The following is a 22047-nucleotide window of genomic DNA, read 5'->3' as shown; positions in this document are numbered from 1 at the left end:
ACATGTGCGGCCGTCTCTACCATCGCCGATTCTTTTCAAGAGGCACTTGCGACTGGCCTTGAAATTAACAAAATCCATAGTTCGATATTCAGACACCTAGTAATGATTTTTAGATATAAGCGTTACACAAAAGTAGCTTCGGTTGGTTTTTTTTCTTCATACGAAGGTCTTATAGAAAATGCACCTCCAGTAATTCGGTATCAGGCGAAAATCCAACTAATATTCAACTTCATGAAATTAATTTAGATCTAACAATTGGAGCAAGAGGTTAGTAATGCACGTGTTACCATCACCTTTAGGCAGTTTTAACGTTTTGTGTACGATCCCATTGTTGCTACCATTAACATTAAGACTTTGAAATCACGATTTTCTTTGTCTTCACACTTTAAAAGCGTGTTCTCGAACTGTGTCGCGATTGCCCACACTTTTCGAATCTCTGTTATAAATGTATCGTGCCATACGAGGTTTACCTGTATGTTATTGCTAAGTCAACTTTTTAAAGTTTAATCAAAACATATTTTAGTATCTCACGAGCAGGCATACGAGAATCAATTGAACTTAGTATAGTTCGTGTATTTAAATTTTTAATTTTTTTTTTTTTTTTTGTAATTTTTATGCCACGTTTTTTGAAGAGTTATTTGAGTTTTAGAAAAAAGAAGCCCGTGTCCGTTATAAATTGCTTTTACCGCCAAAGAAAATAATTTGCCTTTGTATGTCGAATATCACCCCAATACAAGTTAGGGGCCATTGGTCTTCGAACAGAGAAAAGGAAAGCATTGAATGTGACAGCCGAAAAGGGGCTTTGCCACATGCGAAAAAGGAAACTTTCATGATCACGAACAATTTCAAGTTTTCAACTACTTTTGACGAAGCGGACGAACATCTTTTTCGGCAAGAATTCCAGAGACCCTCTAATACATACGATTCCGATTCGATTTTAATACAAGATGTTAAGAATGTGGTCGCATTTTTGGCACCAGCAACATTAATGACTGCAAGTTTAATTGATTTCATTAACACTGAAACAGCGAATGGACTTCTGAAGGCTCTCATTATGTATTTTGAATATTATCTAAAAATAGTGGAATTTATATTAATTGAAAGAGATGTGGAGGCCGCAGACGATGCTCAAATATTAGGCATTGAGGATATAGATATTCGACGCGTATATTCAGCTCACTTGCAACAATATCGCTTGCTATTGGCTCGAGAATATAGTCGCATTATTTTGGGCGAAGGTGATGTAAAAAAATTCTATCATCTTAGACCCATTGTGAACATATCAAAGACCGTGTATGATAAGTATTTTCATGAATCACTTTTGGCATTTTGCACTCAAGTCGTTTGGATAACGATGCATCGACGTGCTTATGACGTCATTGATATGGAAATGAATCGTTTGTTTCGTTCGGAACATTTTAAACTGACACGTTATCCAAGATTAAAATTCAATAAACCGGAAGGCCAGATGTTGTATGGTCCGAACTATAAACGAAGCAATTATCGCATTCAATGTTCACCTTTAATTCAGGAGCTAAACAATGTTAGCCAACATAATTTACCAATTTTGTCGATAGGAAAGCAAAAATATAAAGGTACTGATCTTAGGATAAGGCAAATTGAAATGGAATTTCTTGTAGATGTTGCCCAGCTAGTTCTCAATGGTATCAGTTTTGGGATATTGGGGCATCCCAAGCATCTTTATAGTACACTTTTGAAACTTGATTGGCACAAAGTGCGTAAGCATAATTTTTCGAAAACTTACGATCCTTACGGCATTTTTACGCAACCGCATGTGAAGATACCGACTTCGAACGAAGAGAAATTAAGAATCTACGCTGAAACCTACGAACCCGATCTTAATGTGAAATGCCAAATTGAACTTTGGACTCCCGAAATGCTTAGAAAGTGGAAAATGAGAGATAAATTTATCAGGCAATTTAAGGCGAAAGGTGCATTTACAGATATTTGGTCAAAATGTTCGAAAGAACTTGCCGACACTTCCTATGGACCGGAAGTGGAGGAAATTGTCAAAAAATTCCTTGCCGATAAAGCGAAACATAGGAAGCTGAGGCAAAAAGAGATATCAGTTAAAGCAGAAATGCCTTTATCCGATAATAAATAAATTTTGTGACATGAAGTTGCTTGATGTTTTTATGACCATACTCACTTTGCTTTGGACGTTGATGTGGTCGTTAATTGTGACTGTGGTTGTGTTTGAGGTTGAGGTTGAGGTTGAGTCTGAGGTTGTGTGGTTGTTGTATAACTTTGCAATTTACCACTTGGTGTAGTTGTCCATTGAACAATTTGTGTGGTAGGTTGAAGTTGTGCTTGCTGCTGTTGCTGATCTTGAGCACCTTCATTATTCCATGACTGTTGTTGTTGTTGTTGTTGTTGCTGCTGCTGTTGTTGATCACCACCTGTCACATTTTGTGTCTGCTGCGGTTGTTGTTGCTGTTGGCCATTATTACCATTACCAGCCGCTGTAGTAATCACCTTATTTATAACTTGTGTACTCAAAATTGTGCCCGTGGTGGTGGCAAAACCATTTTGCTGCATTAAAGCGGCCAAGCCAAAAGCTGTACTAAGATGATCTTCCGATTTAAAATTACCACCACCAGCTCCACCACCGGCAGCACCTGTAGTTGTGACAACCACTGAACCTTCAGGTATTTGTTGTGGTTGTTGCTGTGGCTGATGTTGTTGCTGTATAATAACGTTAGCGGCATTCTGAACGACAGTCACAGCAGTAGCAGCCGTAGAACCGGCAGCTGTTGCCGCACCGGCTCCACTACCAGCATTGTGTTCATATTCTATTGTGGGCTGAACTGAACGATCAATTTGCTAGAAGGGGAAAATTAGTTCAATTATTATTTCTTAAGCCATGGATATAGAGTTCATACAGGTAAAAAGAAATTCCTGAAAATTCGCCTTGCATACATTAAAAAAAAAAGTGTTGTTTACGATTATTTTCTATCTTTTTTCATAAATATCCGTGATCCTATTCGCACAATTTCGCTCAATGTGCTTTGAAAAAGTAGTTGATTTCAAATTTAAGTTTACATAAGGGCAGGGCATTATTATCTTTTGACACTACGTTCGTTATCGTCTACAAACTGAGAAATCGTATGGGATTTGAGGCAGAAACGAATCCGTCAGTCCATCTATAGTTCGGAGCACTGTGATCGCGTGGCTTAGTGCGGTAAAGTTTACTCAATAAAAGCGAGGAGTCAGTATACAGGTGGGCAGACAAGATAGCCGAACTAAGGGTTCAATGTAACTCAGCGAGGCGTGTCTACCAAATATTGCAGCAGAACCGATAAAAGGAACAGGTTGGAGAATTGGACATTAAAAATCTGACCGTGTCTTATAAATATAGTGGGTAGATATTTTACTGGCCGAACACTTCGATACGATTCGGATAAAGGGTGCAGAGAAAGGTTGATCACTGGAGAGGTACCTCAGGAATCAGCCCTAGGCCCTACATTATGGAACGTAATGTGCGACGATATCCTAAGACTACCTCTTCCAGAGGGAGCATCCGTCATGAGTTTTGCTGATGATATAGCGAGAACTATCGTGGCAAAAACTTTGGAGGGAATTACCACTATAGCGAATAAAACCGCCGAAATGATTAAGAGGTGGTTGCGGTCAGTGGACTTAGATCAGGATAAAATCGAATGCCACGCCTATAAAAATTGTATAAAACTATTCAGGAGACGTACAAGGGGAGATGAATTTATATTTTTGATACATTTATATAAAAAAGATTATATATTACATTTCAACCAAACCATTTCTGTGAATATATATGGAAAGAGAATATTCTTTTTTTTTTTGAAAATAGGATAAAATCGAATGCCACGCCTATAGAAATTGTATAAAACTATTCAGGAGACGTACAAGGGGAGATGAATTTATATTTTTGATACATTTATATAAAAAAGATTATATATTACATTTCAACCAAACCATTTCTGTGAATATATATAAAAAAAAAAAAAGAAACATGCTGACAGGGGGCTCATATTTCCCATTACATACATTATTAGTTAAAGTTGCGGATTATAAGAGCATATATATATATATTACATTTAAAATCATTATGTCAAGACAAATTTCAAGGTTGTTTTAGACAATTTTATGGAGATTTGAAAAGTACGAAAAAAGATCTATAAGTAAAAATTGCTTAGAAACAAGGGAAATAATAGTTGGCATTGGGTAGCTCCGAAATCTTTGTACAAAAATCTGAAATCTCTTGTGTTTTACTTTTTTGTCATATGGAACACTCGTCCTCTTACCAAATTTGTAAATGAACGTTGTTCACCGTCTGGAGCTGCTGTTGGTCCTGTAGTTGCCACCTGCGCAACAGGAGTGCCCAACGTGTGCAAACCATTTCCGGTCTCTTCGCCATATAGTTTTCTTGTGATTTCTTTAAACATATCTTCATACGCGGCCTCAACATTTGAGGTCGGTGGTATTACTGTTGCCATGGTATTAATACCATAAACAGTGCTCGTGCTGTTGTTGCGTTTGTGTCAATTTGTTTTACCACAAAGGGTTTCAATGCGATAGGAATACGAGTATTGATGCCGGCGTTTCCACGTTGATAATCAATCCCCACCGACAACTGCAAAAAAAAAAAAAAACAAACGAAAATAAAATAAAGAAACAAATGGTAAACATCCGCTTCAATAAATAAAAAAAAGCACATCTGTGTATAGCACGTATGCATGTAGAGGGGGCGTCATTGCTTCTTTTTTTTCGCAATATATCAATTATATGGCCATGTGTGCGTTTAATATACTATTCCAAGTATATTATTAACAACTAAGCTTGGGTTTTGATAAGGTCAAGGAAAGGTTGTATGTACACGAAACTATAACGAACAGTAAAGGGACGGAAGCATTGAAATGAATTTCATATTAGGTATGTTTGTCTTGGTTATTAATAGCCACCCACCAGAGAAACGCAGAGAGTTTCCTTTTTACCTTTTACTTCTTACTTATTAACGACACACGAGATGTACAGGAAATCTTGGTTGGCTTTACAAGTTTATGCTAATTTTTAAGGCAAAAAGAAAAAAAAAAAAAAAAAACAGTTGACGAGAGCTTTAGTTGTTAGCCGTCCGCCAAAAGGCCTTCGTTTTGATTTACGTATCGTTTTTCTTAAATACCCTATTGCAAAAAGGGGAATGCACGTGTTTTGCCGCTCTGTTTAGAATCGAGCAAAATTTTGTTAAATTAGATTGCGATTCTAATGCTGTCTATAAATTCTTTTTCTTAATTCAGCCTTTTATCGGAAGCTGTGTCGCACACCGAAAATCCCAGCGACAAGAACGGTTCTCAGCTCGATTCTATAACACTTGCGAAAATCTTTTCAATCATTTACATTAAACCGACTACCTTGCACCATATATAGTAGAATTCGTTAAGATATTGTCCAATTCTTATATGAACAGACAACCACGAAAACACTTCGGCAGAACTGTAAATCTTAAACACAGCTCAGTTGCTGACACGCAGAAGAAGAAGTAGAAGTAATAGACCTAATTCGAATAATTCCTAATCATATGATCGAAATTATGATTCAAGAGCTTGGGATATTCCCGCCAGTAATGGGTGTCTGAGTGTCGCCTTAAAAAGCCAATGACGCTTTTCCTAACTTGCATTGTAAATCCAATACTCATACTCATACTCACACTCATAAAGCTCATGCATATTATAATATTAACATATGCAGCGAAATACTTCTTCGTACTTATGCTCAACATTTAACTTCTACTTCTTTTCATTTATTCACTCGGTTGCCTACTGTTGTTGTTCCACTTTTAATAACACTAAAGTGGGTGGATAATGGTTGGTATCAACATTTTCATCAGCATAATCATCATCGTTATTATCGTTAAGGCTACGAAAAGAAGACTTTGAAGCTTAAACTTGTTTTACTTATATCTTCCTTTTTGTTTTTGTTTATTTTATTTATTTATTTTTATTTTTTTGCAAAATTCTCCTCTAAGTTAAACTTTTCTGTTTGTTACAAGGTATGAAAACACATTTTGGTGCCCTTACCACATATTTATTTGTGGTTTATTTTTTGTTTTTATTCCATGGCAAAAAAAGAAGAAAAAAGTATAGAAAAAACGCAACAGTTGTTGCTTGACTAAAAAAAAGCTTCATTCATAAGGTTTATTGTTTGGGTTTTTTTCTTTTCTTTTTGCTCTGTCTACTCGACGACTTGTTATTTATGATAAAGAGCAGCAATAGCAACAGCAGCAGCAGCAGCAGCAGTAGCAGCAAAAACGGCAAGTAGTCAAGTTCATGGGAATAATGACCGTAGAAAAAATGAAGAAAAACATTTTTTTTCTCTTCTGTAGTTTTCTGAAAAATTAGGTTAAATAAAATAACGTGATTCCAAACAGTGTTTACCATTCTCGTTATAAACACTAACAGGCCACTAATACGCATTTGCGCAAAGCTTTTCTCGCTTATATTTTGCACCATTTGAATTTCAAAATCACTGCTGTCCTTCTACTATCAAAAATCCTTAATATCTTCTTCTTCTTCCTCTGTTATTCAGCAAATTAACAACCGCAAATTCGCTGGGATGTGGTGAGACGGTGGTCACCTAGAAAATCGCTTACTGAGAAAATGTTTATTTGAAAACAAAGAGCAAAGATATCACTTCAGCTCTAAAAGCTTTGTCTCAAGGCGATTCTTTGTATCCACTCTAGTATAAAGATACATTTAAATATGTAATAAGCATCAGAAACACAGTAAGTAAAAATAAATTAGGACTGACAGCCCACAACAAAAGAGTTTAAAAATGCCTTCGATGGTTGCCCAGTTTCTAGTTGGAGAAAATCTTGCGCTCAAGCCATAAATAAAAACTTTTCACTTTTATATAAAAGCACGTTTCCCGGCATCTAGGTACGGCCTATTGCCCAAATTTCTTGGGACTTGTTTTTTTTTTTATTCGTATGCAACCAGCCACATGGGAGCGCAATGGCGGTCGAAAAGAGGTGCATATTTTACTTAAAAGTGGAATCATCAGACATGGTTCGAAAGAGCACTGTTGGTAGATAGTTCCTGAAGTTCCGTGTGGAAAGAATGCAAGAGAGCGACAACGTCGTCTTTACATCTGCGAGTTGACGCCAAAGGTGCGTATCACGCTGGAAACGCGTCTCATCATAAACACGATAAAAATTATTATTTTTCTTGACAAAGCTTGGAGACCGTATATTCTTCCGCCCCTTTTGCATGTATATAATTTTATTAGCTCGCATGTGTAAGCGTTTAGTTTGGAAGTACGCGTTCCTTGCCCTTGAATGCACATGCAATTGACTGAATTAATTTTAGGACTTCATCACCTGGGAATCTCTAAACAATATCCCTCTCAAAAATCTGGAAGTTTTCACATATATTTGTGTAACGTTGCCAACTGAATACAACTTAACTTTTCTATTTATTATTTAGATCTTAGATTGTTTACAATGCGAAGGAAGGAACAGAAGAAGAAAATGTTCTCCTTTGAGGTCTAATATAAATGATCCCCGTCGCACAATAAATACATAGTGGGCCACAATTTAAGCAAGATATGAATTTTCAGGTATTCGTATGGTAAATAGTTGGCAAGCAAAAAAAGAGAAACTTGGTAATAGAGTTAGGAAATATTGAGCACTACAGGTGGGAGTCACTCGTTTTATTGTTCAACCAAAAAATTCAGAGACTCAAAGCTGCATCAACGAAATCCAGACACATCTATGCAAAAAACCCGGCAGAATATATCGGTAAAAGAATGTGTACATGGAGGCCACTTGTCGCGACATGTTATTTCACACATAACCCGTTTTTAAGCTCCTTTTTTTTTTAAACGCGTTAACCGTCAATGCAAGAAATTTCATCAAAATATCAAAAAAAAGGCATCAGACGGATAGAGGTATTCACAGATCAGCTCAAAACGATTGAAATGATACTGAATCGATACCTAGGGTGTATCTCAAGGCTTTTTGGGTGTCAAATATTCGCAAAGACGGAACTTAATATACCATATACGGCAAGTGATGTAGCGCATAAATATGATGAATTGGCGCATGCCTTGAAGTTTCGTAAGTGTTTTAATATCTGTAGAAACTTTATTTCCTTTTCCTTTGTTTCTTTTTTTTTTTTTTCTTTTTGTATTTAATAAACATAATTAAAGCCTCTTTATAACGCTCATCATGCCATCGTGTATACATACGCAAGTGGGTTGGTGTAGCGATAACATTAATTTGGCCTTTCACCGCATACGCATATAACAAATTATGAAATGAAATGAGAAAAAAAAGAGTGAAGGAAAAAACGAAACATGAGGCGACATAAAGTTGTCTGTTTACTATTGTTGCTGTGGGACAGTAAATGCAAAACGAATATGCCCACCCTATGACTTGAAGGCTTTCATTAATATAAAATGCGGTTGTTGTGGCACTGTCATGCAACTATACTATACTTAATGACATCGATGCAAAGTGTGGTCAGTGGTCCACGAATATATATACGCGTAGATATATACACTTGTACATGCACATAAATACATTTGCATAAATAAAAATAACATATATATATATATGTATGTAGCATTATGTTGGAAAATTATGGGTTGGGTGGGTTATTTGAATTGTGGGCTTAGACGTGAACGTATACGCACACGCAGATGTGTTTAATATCGCTTTTAACTTGGGTTGTACATTTTTATTTGAAAATAAATTTAATAACACACCCGCTAGCTATATATTTCGATTCTTTTTTTAGTATTATTATTATTATTTATTTTTTTTTTTTATGTCAGTTTTGAGCACTTAAGATAACCCCAAAGAGACCAATACACAAACCATCAAGCAAACGCTGAGTATTTAATAACATCAACAATTTATGCAAATTTGGATCGGTGTGTGTGTGTGTGTGTGTGTGTGTGTGTGTGCATGTGTTTCTCATATAAAACTTTTCTATATACACTTCACCTATTATTTGTCGCCTGTCACCCTGAATACGTTACATACATGCAGACATATACTGTTTAATTGTAAAACGCTAAGACGATCGCAACCAGAAAGTTTATGAAGCTTCTGCTTATTGTTGATTCTTTAACCGGTTCTTGGCTTTTTCTATACTTTTACCCTCCCTTCTCGCTTACTACTACTACTACTACTACTACTACTACTACTACTGCTACGGTCCCCACGCACCCAATTCGTTTTAAATAGTGGAAAAAAAAAAAGTTTCTAAAATCAACAAAATCAAGCCAGAGTGTGTCTCTTAGGTCTGAAAAGACCAACCAATATGAACGCTGCGCGGCTGCCTTGATATTTTTCGTTACTTTTTGCTGTTATTCGTCATGAAAGTTTACGCGCCCATATTCGACCCACTCACACTTCTTCTCTTTTCAGATTTTTAAACAGATGATGTTTAATATGTAAAGACGCGGTGATCCTAATGATGCTGTTGTACTGTCGCTAATCATTATATTTAAACATTTCCATAATGATGGCGACGATTGAGTTTTGGTGGCTGGCTATCGTTTTAGGTTTTCAAAGCTTTTTTTTGCGTTATTAGCATTTTTTTTTTTCTCGTCATTTTTTGAAAGTGGGTGCGTTTCCACCGCTTGTACTTGAGTTTGTTCGAAGAAAAAAAGAAAAGAAAAAAATCTGTTGGTTAACAAATTTACCAAACGATTAGGGTAATTGACTTGAACAACAACATACTCAACCAAACGTGCTTTTCACACCTACTTTGCAAAAAAAATAAAAAACTTGAAAAAAAAAGAGACAGTTGAAGCGGATGAATTCACCCGTTAACAATACATAAGAGAAATTTATCCAGAGATTTGGAAAGGTAAGCGTGCTTCATCCCGCAGACCAATGCAAGCGACAAAACGGCTATTTTGTGATGGATTTTATTTGCTTTCACCATAAAGAATAGATGGGAAGGATGGGGGTATGCTTATCTAGTTATTGCATTACTAGTACAATGCGCGTAATGCGTAATCGAAACCTTTTGTCGAATTGGCTTTCACTTGAAAATCGTCATCAAATACCACATTTCTTTGGCATCTTAAAGAGAATTTCCCACCACATTAACATCTGGACGCCCTTAGCCATATTCGATGACGTTTAAACTTTTTTTAAACCCATAATTGCTATCGTTAATAAAATAAAACAAAAAAATGAATAACGAATTATTCACTACTAAACATGAAAATATTGTAAAAAAAAAACTTCTCCCTTGAACTTAAGTATATTGTACATATTTCGTATCAGCAAAATATAATACTCGTCTCGAAAGAGGTTAAATATGCCCTATACTAAGTGTATTCAAAGAAGGGGTGACTTGTTTTTTCGAAAGTATTTATTTAATCGTCGCAAAACTACGTCCTTCCATGACTCTCTTAAATTTTGGAAACGGGAAAAAGTCGCACAGGGCCAGGCCCGATGTATACGATGATTGAACCGTGATTACAATGTTGGTTATGGTAAAAAAAAAAATCTACAAACAAATTTGATCAAAATTGATCAATTTCGGAGCAAACTTCGCTGCCCCATGTTTTATGCCCAAAAAATCCGAAACAATTGCGTAGTATGAGCTAACCGAAATGGCGAATGGAGAATTTGACGTAACGCGTGGAAAGGAAGCTAAAATAGGACGAACAAAATCGACATGAATATTTATTTTATATATTTTACTGTATTTGATTTCTCTTTTCTTGTTTGGGGTGTAGCATACACCACTTGTGTTGTGTTGCAAGGGCATATTAAGTTTGTGCGGACATACTCACCTTTTATTATACTAATCGCCTCAGCACGATTTTTTAAAACGATCTAAGCTAGTCTGTCCGTCCGTCGTCGGTCTGTACTCAACCTACAGGTCGCAGTTTTCGAGATATTTTGATAAGACACGCGCATGTTTTGGCCCAAGGACGAACTTTATTGAAAATGGTTCTGTTCGCACCACTTTTTCGACTACAGCCAATATAAGGCCCTATTTTGAAAAGTCGTTATGTGAATAATGAAAGTATTTTGCGAAGCAACGTAGACTCTATAACGATAGTCCATGTCACGCAATGTTAATCATTTTGCTGTTCAAAGACAACTCTTGTTTCCGCAACAAACATTCCGCAGAGGGTTGCACTCAAGAAATACTCGTACACAAAACCTTATGGAGACATACCGACGATCGAAATTTTCTTACCGGACGAGCTGATGTTATGCCCTAGATTACAACCTCGTCCGGTCTGGTTCTTGTACGTCGCAGAGATGATTTTTAAGAGCGTCTAAGTGCAAGCAGAAGTGCTGCTGAGCAGAAAGATATTAGTTATTGGGTTAAAGTGCAAGCAAGGTATGTAGACAGTTATTACAAATAATGTTATAGGTAATGTCTGCTAAAAAGTCTTTTAATGAATTACATTTATGAAGATAGCACTCGAACCTATACATGGTTATCATAATTAAGAGCGGCCCACTTAGTGTCTTATAGCTAAGTTGTCTATCTTAATTCACAGTCCGCTCAAGTTAGTGAATTTATGGTTTATGTCGTTGCGCAGAGACTTGTTGTAATAACTTCTAATTATTTGTACTTATCGTAATATTTTGAAAATTCTGTTTTTTTTTTTTCCTTTTTTTTTTCTTCATTTCTAATTTTAGTCGTTTTATCTCATCTTAATAATTGAAGTTTATACGATTTGTTGGGTGGGTGTTCATGTACATTTTTATTTGTTGACGTTATCATAGTCGCGGAATGCTAAACTAGTCGTAGTAGTAGTGGCGCTGGTGGTCATATTGAAACTCAGTGTCTAGCCAAAGTTAAACAACTTAAGTGCAAATTAGCCAACGTCACGGCGAAATAGCAATGCAAAACTTAACGTATCTAAAATAACATATGCATACATACGTATACACATGCATACATATGAGCATTAATATATGTGATATTGTGATATGCGTGGGTTGTAGGTGTAGTAATGGATTCAAAATGTGAGAAAACGTAAACTGGAATTAGAGAGAAGTGGTCTTAAAAACACCAAGGTGGGGTACAAAACATGTGAAATTTTTTTAATACTTTTGACATACGATACGGTAGGGTAGGGTTCGTATAATACATCGATCATTAATTTCTAGGACCGCATAACAAAAAACACAATTTTTTTAAAATTTATTCATCAACACATACTTTTTTAAAAGTGATATAACGCTCTTTCAACTTTTCGCTGTCTTTTTGACTGAAAGAACTTGTCAAGACTCTGAAACTGCGCCTTGGACTTCGCAAAGACCCCATCGTTTGACCCAAATTCGTTTCCCTGAAGTCTTCCTTTTTTTTAAATGTGTAAGCTGACAATAGTCGCTGCAGGCCAATTCTAGAAGAAACGTGCTTCAATTCCTACAATCCTACCTTTGGTGTTTCATATCAGTAAGACGTTTATATTTTCGTTCTACTGGAAATAAACTCGTTACCCATTTAGAAGACAACTTTTCCTGCCAAAGTAGTGAATATTCTGTCTTTTGATATTTTTTGGACGTCAGCCATCCCTTGCAATTTCACTTTTCGATTATCGAGAATAAAATTCAGAATTTTTCCTTTGCTTTCTCACTTCTGCACGATCGGGATTCGAAAGATCTCACTTAAAATCATCAAACCATTAACAAATTCTATTTTTTTGCGGGGAAAGGTCGCTATAAGACGTCTTAATGCAAAGCTGACCTTAAACGGCACTTTTTCTTTCACAAAGCTATGTTCAATGAATGTAAAAAATTTGAAAATTTTCTTTTTTCTGAAAATGTCAAAAGTAAAGCCACTATAATCATTGCATCCCGTAAGCAAATGATCAAAGTAAATTACAGATGCCGTTTGAGGGTCGGCACTTTCAAAGAGTACTGTAGCAATTTTGTTGCAGACATCTATATATCAGTCCCGGGAATTATTAATCGATGTGTATCCATTTATATATCTGTGTGTGTTTGCATATTTATATACACGAAGGTAAGCAAATATGTTTTAGCAAACATATTTGTCGCTTTTTGTTTGTCGTATATGTATATATGGGCGGCAGGTGATGTTTTGTTTTCTTCTGAATCTGAACCCAAAAAAACAACCACAAGCACAAGTGTACGTACCGTGCTTTTCTTGCCTCTCTTATTCGAAATGCGCTGAAGAGAGCCTGTAGGCCATAGCAAAAGAAAAATACAAAGAATATATTATTCATCTTAGGTCATCATCTTTTCATATTTACTCCTCGCATGCATTCTTGTTATTTAATAAAAAAATTAAAAAAAAAAATGTTTACTGAATTAAAATGTAAGCGTTATACACTTTGCAATCGTAAGCATCGCATTGCTTGGTCGTAACGTCCTCCCCAAATTATAACTCCAGTAGACATTCGGGCGAACGCAGCAGTTCACGAACGTGGTGTAATCGCTTCTTTTGCAGATTATTTATGGTTCAGACGATGTGTCTTTGCAAATAACAGACAACATTAAAACTCTGAGATAACTCTAATGCAATCACACTTTATAGTGAAGATAATAAAGTCAATGAAATGCTTGAAAAACTTGCAAATGCATTAAATGCACGGCTGGGTAAGTGAGTTGCTTGTTGTTGCTTGTTTAGTCTCTCAAAATCGATGACAGCGTCGTTTTTATTTTAAAAAAAATGCAATTTTACGAACTGAAAGGAGCATTTTTAATCTTCCTCGGCAAGAGTCTATGGAAAATTGTATATTAAACCAAAATTAGGTGAGGTAGGTCCATGTTGTGAAGCTCCTCGCATAGCCAAGTAGTTAAGAAGCACAATTAAGAAGTCAACATATCCGGATTCTGCCTTCAGCAGACCATAATTTGAAAATGATTGGTATGTTGTCATAGCTAAGGCGACTACTCGGTCGATACAGACCCTCCAGACATACAATTCTCTCGCTGCAGCCCATCCCTGTCTCTCTGCTTCCATTTCTTTCCAAACATCACCGTGCTACTCGTATATAGGGCATCTCCTGAGTAATTAGTGTCGTGGTAATTATTTTATTTGTATATATATATATATACAAGTATATTAAAAATATGTGGTGCTTCTTACAAATAATAAGACTTTTTATAATCAAGAATTGTAGTAGGCAAAGTGCTGTAGATTAGCTGGTGACTTCCTGCCGTAACTAAGTCATATATTATTGTCCGAATATATAATATACAATTTTAATCAAAAGAAGAACGAGTACGCCTTTCTTTAAAGACAACAGTTGTTAATAAACAAATTCAATTAGGCCCATTGATGGTTTGAGTTTTTATTACAGATTTTATGATAAAGTTCTCCTTGATCCGAAGAAAATTCGGATATATGATGCGCCCATTCATTTACACTTGAATCCATAATGCTGAACGCTGCTACGAAAAAACATCGAAGAAGGAGGGTCTCGCTACCAATTAAATCGGCTAACCCTAAGCTTTTTTAAATAAATTTTCTTTTAAATTCAACCTTAGGTAGTGCATGGGCCGTCAACACATAATACAAGTTATGTAAAGATCCATATGTATCTGAATATCATTGTTGTGTAAAAATGATGAAAAGCAATATTTAAGTTTTGAGAGTACGAAAATGTATACATACATATTTATATGTATACATACATATGTACATCTATATACCTCCAAAGAAAAGAAAAGAAAAGAAGAGAGAGAGAGAGAGAAGGCCAAAGAAATTAATCGGGAGAGCACATCGAAACATCCTGAGCCTTCCTCTATTGTCACCCATTTGAAATGAATTACGTTTTAAATGTCAAGCACACTTGTCCGAAGTTATTGTCTTTTATGAACTTTCACACATATTCGTTTAAAAGCAAAACATTTATAATTTTATTGCATTTATATAATAAAGAACAAAAATCCAGCATAAGGTGCAGGTGCACCCTTATCCTTTGTCACTTGTATACACTCACAGATATTCATGCATATATGTGCATATATACATGTTGTTGTGTAGTCAAGTGGTCATGCAGGTTTAATTTTAACTAGATAGACATTAAAGCAGCCTACAAAACCAACTAAACAACCAATCGAGCAAACAACGACAACCGATCTACCAACCGACCGACTAAATACCCCTATAGCAAAAAACAACTGTTTCAAGTCTTTTGAAAAAAAAAAAAAATTTTTTTTTTTAAATCTCATTATCCTTTAGTTTCACTTATATGCGTTTGCTTCCTTTGTAAAACTTGGAAAAAATACCTCAACATATGTCCTGAACCCAAAAAGAAAAAAGAATTCTCCACATTTTTTTAAGGGTGGTTTTCATTCAAAAGACGCTGTTGCTCTCTGCCTTAATAAATATTCTGTTGCCTCTGTACCAGTTGCATTTTTATAAATAACCATACAATCGTGCTAATGCATTCCGATTTAATGGTAAACAGCAAGTGTTTGCTCCTATTTCTTTGTGTTGTTGCGTCTGCTTTATAAAGATTCCTTTGGGGGTTTATTTTAAGGGTGATTTCGTATGAATTCCTAAAAGGTAAGTTTGGTTGCTGGGCTTTTTTTTATATTTAATTTATAACATTCTCTACCTTATGCGATGTCTTTGAAATTTCGCATTTATTAATGGGAGCGAAGCTGTACTAGTTATGCTTTACGTACGCAAGGATCGGCTAAATACGAAAGCAGACAGTGGCAAATACGGCTTCTCATCTGTTAAAATGTCTCTCCTAACGGCATTTACATACATACAGTATGCGTTAAAACAAAAAAAAAGCTATTTATCGCTTTGTCGAGGAAGTTGGTTTCTAAAAAGTTTCTAAAAGGATCAGAAGCTCTTTTAATTAATTTAAAGCACTAGCATCTGGGGTTATCGGCTTTATTTAAAACTCTACCCCATTTGAGATTTGAGTCCACGACCATTGAGTTGTTAGTCGAATTCCTTAACCCACTCGCCCAGTCTGGTAGGCCAAAGTAAAAATTTTTTTGTGTATAGCTCCGGCAGGGAGTGAAATTTCACAACGGCCCCTGTACATTTAAGCTCTAATCTTACCAGAGCTTATGCAGTTTCTTGATAGAATTACTATCTGCTTGTTTGTCCAACTTATCCATTCTCCACAAAATAGGGGAAAGTGAATATAAAACTAAAAAAGTTTCAATTGAATCCTAACAAGAAGAAGAATACTAAGCTAAGATGGTACACAATTAAAATTTACTTTCCTTACTTTCTCGCTATAGAAAGATATGTCTGCAACTCGCTACTCGGGCGTGAAAATCGCAGAGATCCCAAAATATGTTTTCTGTCTATATCGATTTATGATCAAGTTGAATTTTGGACTTTATTTACCTAAATCTTTCAAATTCTTGCTTCTGAAGTACATAGGTCTTAGGCTATTAACCGAGGCTCCCACAATAGAAATTTCATAAATAAAAAAAACAAGGAAATACTCCCGAAGATTGAACTTAACCTCAATCTTAAGTAATCAGGTCTTTTGCATTTGAAATTTGATCGATTTACCCTTCAAACCCTTAGTAATATATGCAGTGTAAAGAAAATGTTGAAACTTTTGACAAAGAAGAAGTGATCAGCAAGACTGGCTGGCCACTGTGTACGTGATTCTTCGAATTTGTAAACAATACTTACAATGTATTAGTAGTAAGTCAGATGACATTTTTCAGATACTATCTTGTGCATTATAAGCGTATCATATAAAGTGCAGACACAGAGAAAAAAAGAATCCTAAAATAAAAAAAATTCTGCTAAAGTTCAGGAAATGGAAGGTTAACTATCAATTGCGGCACCGTAAGCTATGTAGTAGGCAAAGCGCTCTTTCCTTTCTTCTCCTCCTGAATACTAGCCGGACAGCAGATACCTTTTTTAACCGAAATCTATGCCCTCCTACACATCAAACATTAAGCCCAATTTATGGAATACAAATCAACCCACTCGCATATCAATTTTTTTAATGTTCGCTTATTCTTTAATTCTTCTTTAAAGGAACCAAAACTAACAAAACGACGCCATAGTAAATTACGCACTTCCTGCTATAAAAACAAAAAAAAAAAAAAAAAAAAAAAAAAAAAAAACCGCCAACTTGCTTAGTATATAAGTTCCTATACATGTACGTTGATAGGGTGGATGCTTGTAGGCAGAGAGACAAGCAGACAAATCCTGGCAGGTAACGCTTCACTTTGTGATGATCGCAAAAGTCTTTGGCATGAGGGTTGTTTTTCTGGATAGATTTAGATAAGTTGCTGCCTGACGTAAACGACTCAAATGTTCAATCTCAACGGTAATAGCAATTTCGTATTTCCTGTTACAACGGCGACAAGAAAGATTGAAGCGAAGTATAGTAATTTTCAAGTTTACCTGAGCAGGCTGATTGAAGACCTGTGCAAACTATTCTGTATATGCTTGAGTTTTGGTGATTGTTTTACACCCCGCAGCTGTTTTCAAGTAAACCTTGCGAAGACTTCTACCTGCTTTTCAATAGTTTCTTTATTGTTAAGAAATAACAACAACAACAACAACAACAATAACAGCAACAGACCCTTTTTGAGAAAAAAAAAAAAAAACACAAACCAACACCTACTACACCATTGCCGCGCACATGCATTCAATCGTCAAGACAACCATCCACCCCACATTCACATTAACAGGATTTTTTTCGAAAACGAGAGAAGGAGCGAGGGTCGGACAACGTCGTCATTTGTTAAATATGTATATGTATTTGTCTATGTATTTGCGTGTATGAGTATATGGATCATAAATGAAATAATCAACAACTACAGCAACAACAACTATTAAATCCTCTCTACATTGTTTATTATATAGTGTCCACAAAACATCATTTACGTCTATACGACCGAATATTTTTTTACTGCTTTCCGTTGTTGATAATAACGATGACGACGTCGGTCGGTCGGCCGTTTTGTTGGTTGGGTTTGCATTTGCGTCTGCGCAGTAATGAAAAACACGTTCTTTTTTTTTTTCTTTTTGTATATTTTTTTGATTTTTATTCCGTTGTTGCTGGTGCTGCTCTGCCTTTTTTTATTTGTACTTTACAGAAGAAAAAAAAAACAAATATTTTTTTCGTCGGGTTGGGTTGGGTATCTGCTCAAATCTTTAACGCGAATACTATGAAGACGTTTTTAAATTCTTTTTTTTTTTTTACTCCCCATGCACCTTTTTTTTTGTTTGTCGATTTCTGTTTTAGTGTAATGATCATGATCCCTCGCCACATATCATGGGTTTTTCAATTTTCTACTTCTTTACAAAGAGAGAAAAAGAAAAAAAAAAAAAACGAAACAAATTTGTGAAATTATTGTTCACAAGCACACTCACACACCCGCACGCATATTTATACATATGTGCGTGTGTATTCTTACCATTAAGAGAGAGAGAAAAAAAAAAAAACACAAAAATATGAACGGGCGGTGGTGATGGTGGTACGTTTGCTTGCCTTAAATATTTCTATACCGATATACGTACGTTATACGTAGATGCATATATTTATAAATGACGATGGATGATGGGTTGGTTATGGTTGCGTTACAGTAAACTACGATGATGCCCGTCATGGCATGCCATGATGTGGTGTGGTACGGTGTGGTGTTACATATATATTTGACATGTAGGTGGTTTCTTGGAAATTCTATATGATAACTTAACAGAGTTATAGTTGAATACTTTGTTTTGTTTAGAGTAATGGCTGGCTTGACTTGGCTTGGTTTTTGTTTGTCTTGGCTGGTAGATAGGTAGGTAGGTAGGTAGGTTTACTGAGTCACTAACTGTTTCTCTATATAGCATTGATTGTCTGCCTGCCTGCCTGCCTGCCTGGTGGTATGTATAACCTCCTTCTTCATTATTAATTTTGTCATTGTATGGCCTTCGTTTAGCTTATAAAAAAAGCAACCTCTGCGTACATACAAGAAGATGTTGGTGTTGCTATTGATGATGATGACAAACAATCACATATATTTTTACTATATATATATATACCTTTTCGTTTTTGTTCCACTCTTTGCAAAGGGAGGGGGAAATATTTAATGATTTGTACCTTTATGTTCATCATCCACAAACCGTCTTTCAGTTTCAATGTAAACGAACATGATCTTGTCAAATACGCAGAAAGCCCTTAAATTCATTCACTGTGTATAATAAAAATGTGATTCGAATTTCATAATGAAACGCAAAAATCTGATTTTTCATATTTTACAATAGAAAGGGTGTTTGGATTAAAATCCTCGAGTGGTTTCAATGGATCGCTGTAGTCGTCAACTGCCGAAAAATAAACGTTACTTGGGAACAAATAACTGAATGGTTTTTATTTTGCTACGGTAAAGCTGTTCTATAACAATCATTAATAATAGCGGATATGAGGAAAATTGGCCTGGATCCTGCTGGATGCAAGAAAAGATGTAGATCACAACAATCGTACTTTGGAGAATACTAAAGTCTTCTCTCAGAGCTGGATATGTAATTTTAGACCATCCTGGAAGGAATACTATTTGGGAAACGCAAAGGACGGTGCGCAATGTTAGTAAGCAATTTCATAATTTCTATGTATGTGCTACCTTGGAAAAGTTCGACACATGTCACGATCATTTTTTGAAAGTGATTTTTGGCATTATTCTACGGACATTTAGGCAAAGTTATTTTTTATTAAGTTCATTATCGACAAGGGCGAGGTTGGAACCGCCGACTATCGGTCAAACGGATGGGATGCCAAGAGCATGCATATGCACCAGATGCGACTCGTCAAATTTAGAAGGGATTTGACGCGATGACAATGTGATAATAAAAATAATTTAGCCAGAACATCCACCTGAAGCGAATATATGGAAAAAAAGATCAAGCCCGTCTTTGAATTATGGACATGTTAGGGGAAATTTTATAAATAACTTTGCAATGTTTGTAACATTTCTCCAAGAACACAGTTAAACGAATAGGGGTGCAGTCAGATGGAGGTCGCAAGTTTCGCTGTGACTTAGAATAGAACCATTATCTTATTAGAAGTGGTAAACAAAGTTTAGTCGTCAAGTTGTAAGAAAAAAATTCATATGGTGGATGATATCATAAATGGTATCATTACATCTATTGTCTTCTTCCTCTTTTTAATTCATAACCCCCTTCTCAATAACAATTAACTGAAAGTCCTAAAAACAAAACAGCCCGTTATATACCGCTGGACTAAGGACCCGTTTGCGTCGAATGCGCACTAAATTCTACCAACTTTTGCGTCAGTGTTGTTTTGTGCGTTTATAAGAGAACGGAAAATAATTATATTTGCCTTTACCAGCATTTTCGAACTCCCGTCATTAATAAGATTAGGAGATTGTCATTACATCTATCTATTAATTGTATTAGATATGTGCATTGCGCAATGATATTTTGATTTATTCCCTCTTTGAATGCACTGTTCGATGCAACGTGTTTTTCATCGAATGAATTTTCATTTGGAAATCAAAAAAAAATCGCAGACACTGTAGGCAGCCGCAAACTCAACGCGACTTGACTGCCGACCCCAGTGGAAGACAGCAAGGGGATAGCATAAAGACAGGAACATGACATGTCTACAAGAAAAAGCCAAGGAAAACATTGGAATGCTGTGTTACTCACTTACTATCGTTAAGCCACAATTATGGCATTGGAAAGGACAAATTTTCGTTTCCACCAACCCATTCGAATCAACTGCAGAAAGTTAATTCTAAAGGTCACTTTTGGACAGTGGTGCACGGAAAGAAAGTTTTCATAAAAAAGTTATTTTTTATTATAAGGCGGAGGTCGAATCTCGCATATCCACCACTAGGCTTTGCACATTCTACTCCTCAAGTTCTTTTATTTGATACCCATATCGCAGGTATTATTAAGAAAAAAGTAATCGTGGTGTCTACCCCATTCATTTTAGAATTAACTCTGTCTGAAGCATGTCTGTCTTCTTTGCATTACGATTCATAAGCATAAATGCCCAAGAAAATGAGAAAAGGTTAATTTAATTGCATAGAAAACTTCATATATCTAACGTTTATCATTTCTGAATAACTAGCAAAAACTCACAAATTTTTGTTAAGAAAAATGGAGTTGCGTTCGATTTATGCTCCACTACGGGCTTCTGCTCTGACCGTTTTGGCCGATTTTTGAGTGCGAATCTCCCAATGTTTTCACCAAACTTAAAGTCGATGTCTTCATTTATGCGGCCTCACACAGACGGACAGACAAGTCTAAATCCATTCAGAATTTCACGCTGATCACGAATATATATACGTTATAGGGTCTCTGAAGCTTGCTTTTGGGTATTACATACGTTATGAAAAAAAAAAAAAAAACAAAATAAATATACCCTCACCTTACAGTGGTCGGTATAATAATAAAAACAGTCTTATATACATTAATGTTTGTGCGAATGAATGAAGCAATCTGTCGTCAGATATTTACTTACATTTTAATTTCTTCTCAGTACCTGTTTAGTTGGAAGTATATATAAATTTATTAAATGAATTGTTATTGAATTTTTGTCAGCTTATTATCAAATTTTTTTACTTTACTTGGTTTATAAAGCGCGAGAAAGCAACGCTTCGAAATAGTTTCTTCAATATTTTATTTCATTATCATACTCAGCAAATGTAAACAAAGAATATTTATACGTTCATAAGAGACGAGCGAACAAACGTACGAACTAACAGACGGGTTAGCAGGCAAGCAACTTGGCTGAGCATGATGCAAAAAAAAAAAAAAAAAAAAAAAAATTCGATAGAATCAACACGTTAAACATTTTCCTTTTAACACCACGAGACAAATTGCAAAAACAACGTAAAGAAAAGAAATTCACAGAAAGGGGTTCGCAATCATTCACTAAACATGGCAGAGTAACGCGGCGAAGGGGCCAATGTTAACGGGCGGGTAATGTGGGAAAGAGAGAACATAAAAGCTTAAAACACCGACACAAAGCAACAGCAACTGAAAGAGAGTTAGTTCACTGATCACACTCATCATCATGCTATACAACGTAAATGAATTTTAAAGTCAGGGGATTTTTTGCACAAACAAACAACTAAAACAAAAA

General features: G+C 35.7%; 2 protein-coding genes across 2 annotated transcripts in view; one reads left to right on the top strand and one right to left on the bottom strand.

Annotated features, from left to right (window-relative positions):
* The window catches only part of LOC119639826 (protein charlatan), a 40214-nt gene that overhangs the window by 15617 nt on the left and 2550 nt on the right, over window positions 1–22047 (bottom strand). Inside the window, exons 2-3 of the mRNA XM_038037498.1 lie at window positions 4302–4630; window positions 2171–2844 (exon numbers count right to left, since the gene is read on the bottom strand). Of these exons, the coding sequence (XP_037893426.1) occupies window positions 2171–2844; window positions 4302–4493 (866 nt within the window). The 5' untranslated portion in view covers window positions 4494–4630. The remainder of the gene's footprint in view (window positions 1–2170; window positions 2845–4301; window positions 4631–22047) is intronic.
* LOC119639805 (protein phosphatase 1 regulatory subunit 36-like) lies at window positions 675–2125 on the top strand. Its single transcript, XM_038037480.1, has one exon. It carries the CDS (start codon window positions 713–715, stop codon window positions 2123–2125), a length of 1413 nt encoding a protein of 470 aa, XP_037893408.1. The 5' UTR covers window positions 675–712.

The sequence above is a fragment of the Glossina fuscipes genome, unplaced genomic scaffold, assembly GCF_014805625.2.
Source record: "Glossina fuscipes isolate IAEA_lab_2018 unplaced genomic scaffold, Yale_Gfus_2 113, whole genome shotgun sequence".
NCBI classification, from domain to species: domain Eukaryota; kingdom Metazoa; phylum Arthropoda; class Insecta; order Diptera; family Glossinidae; genus Glossina; species Glossina fuscipes.
This window is presented reverse-complemented; position numbering and strand designations above follow the sequence as displayed.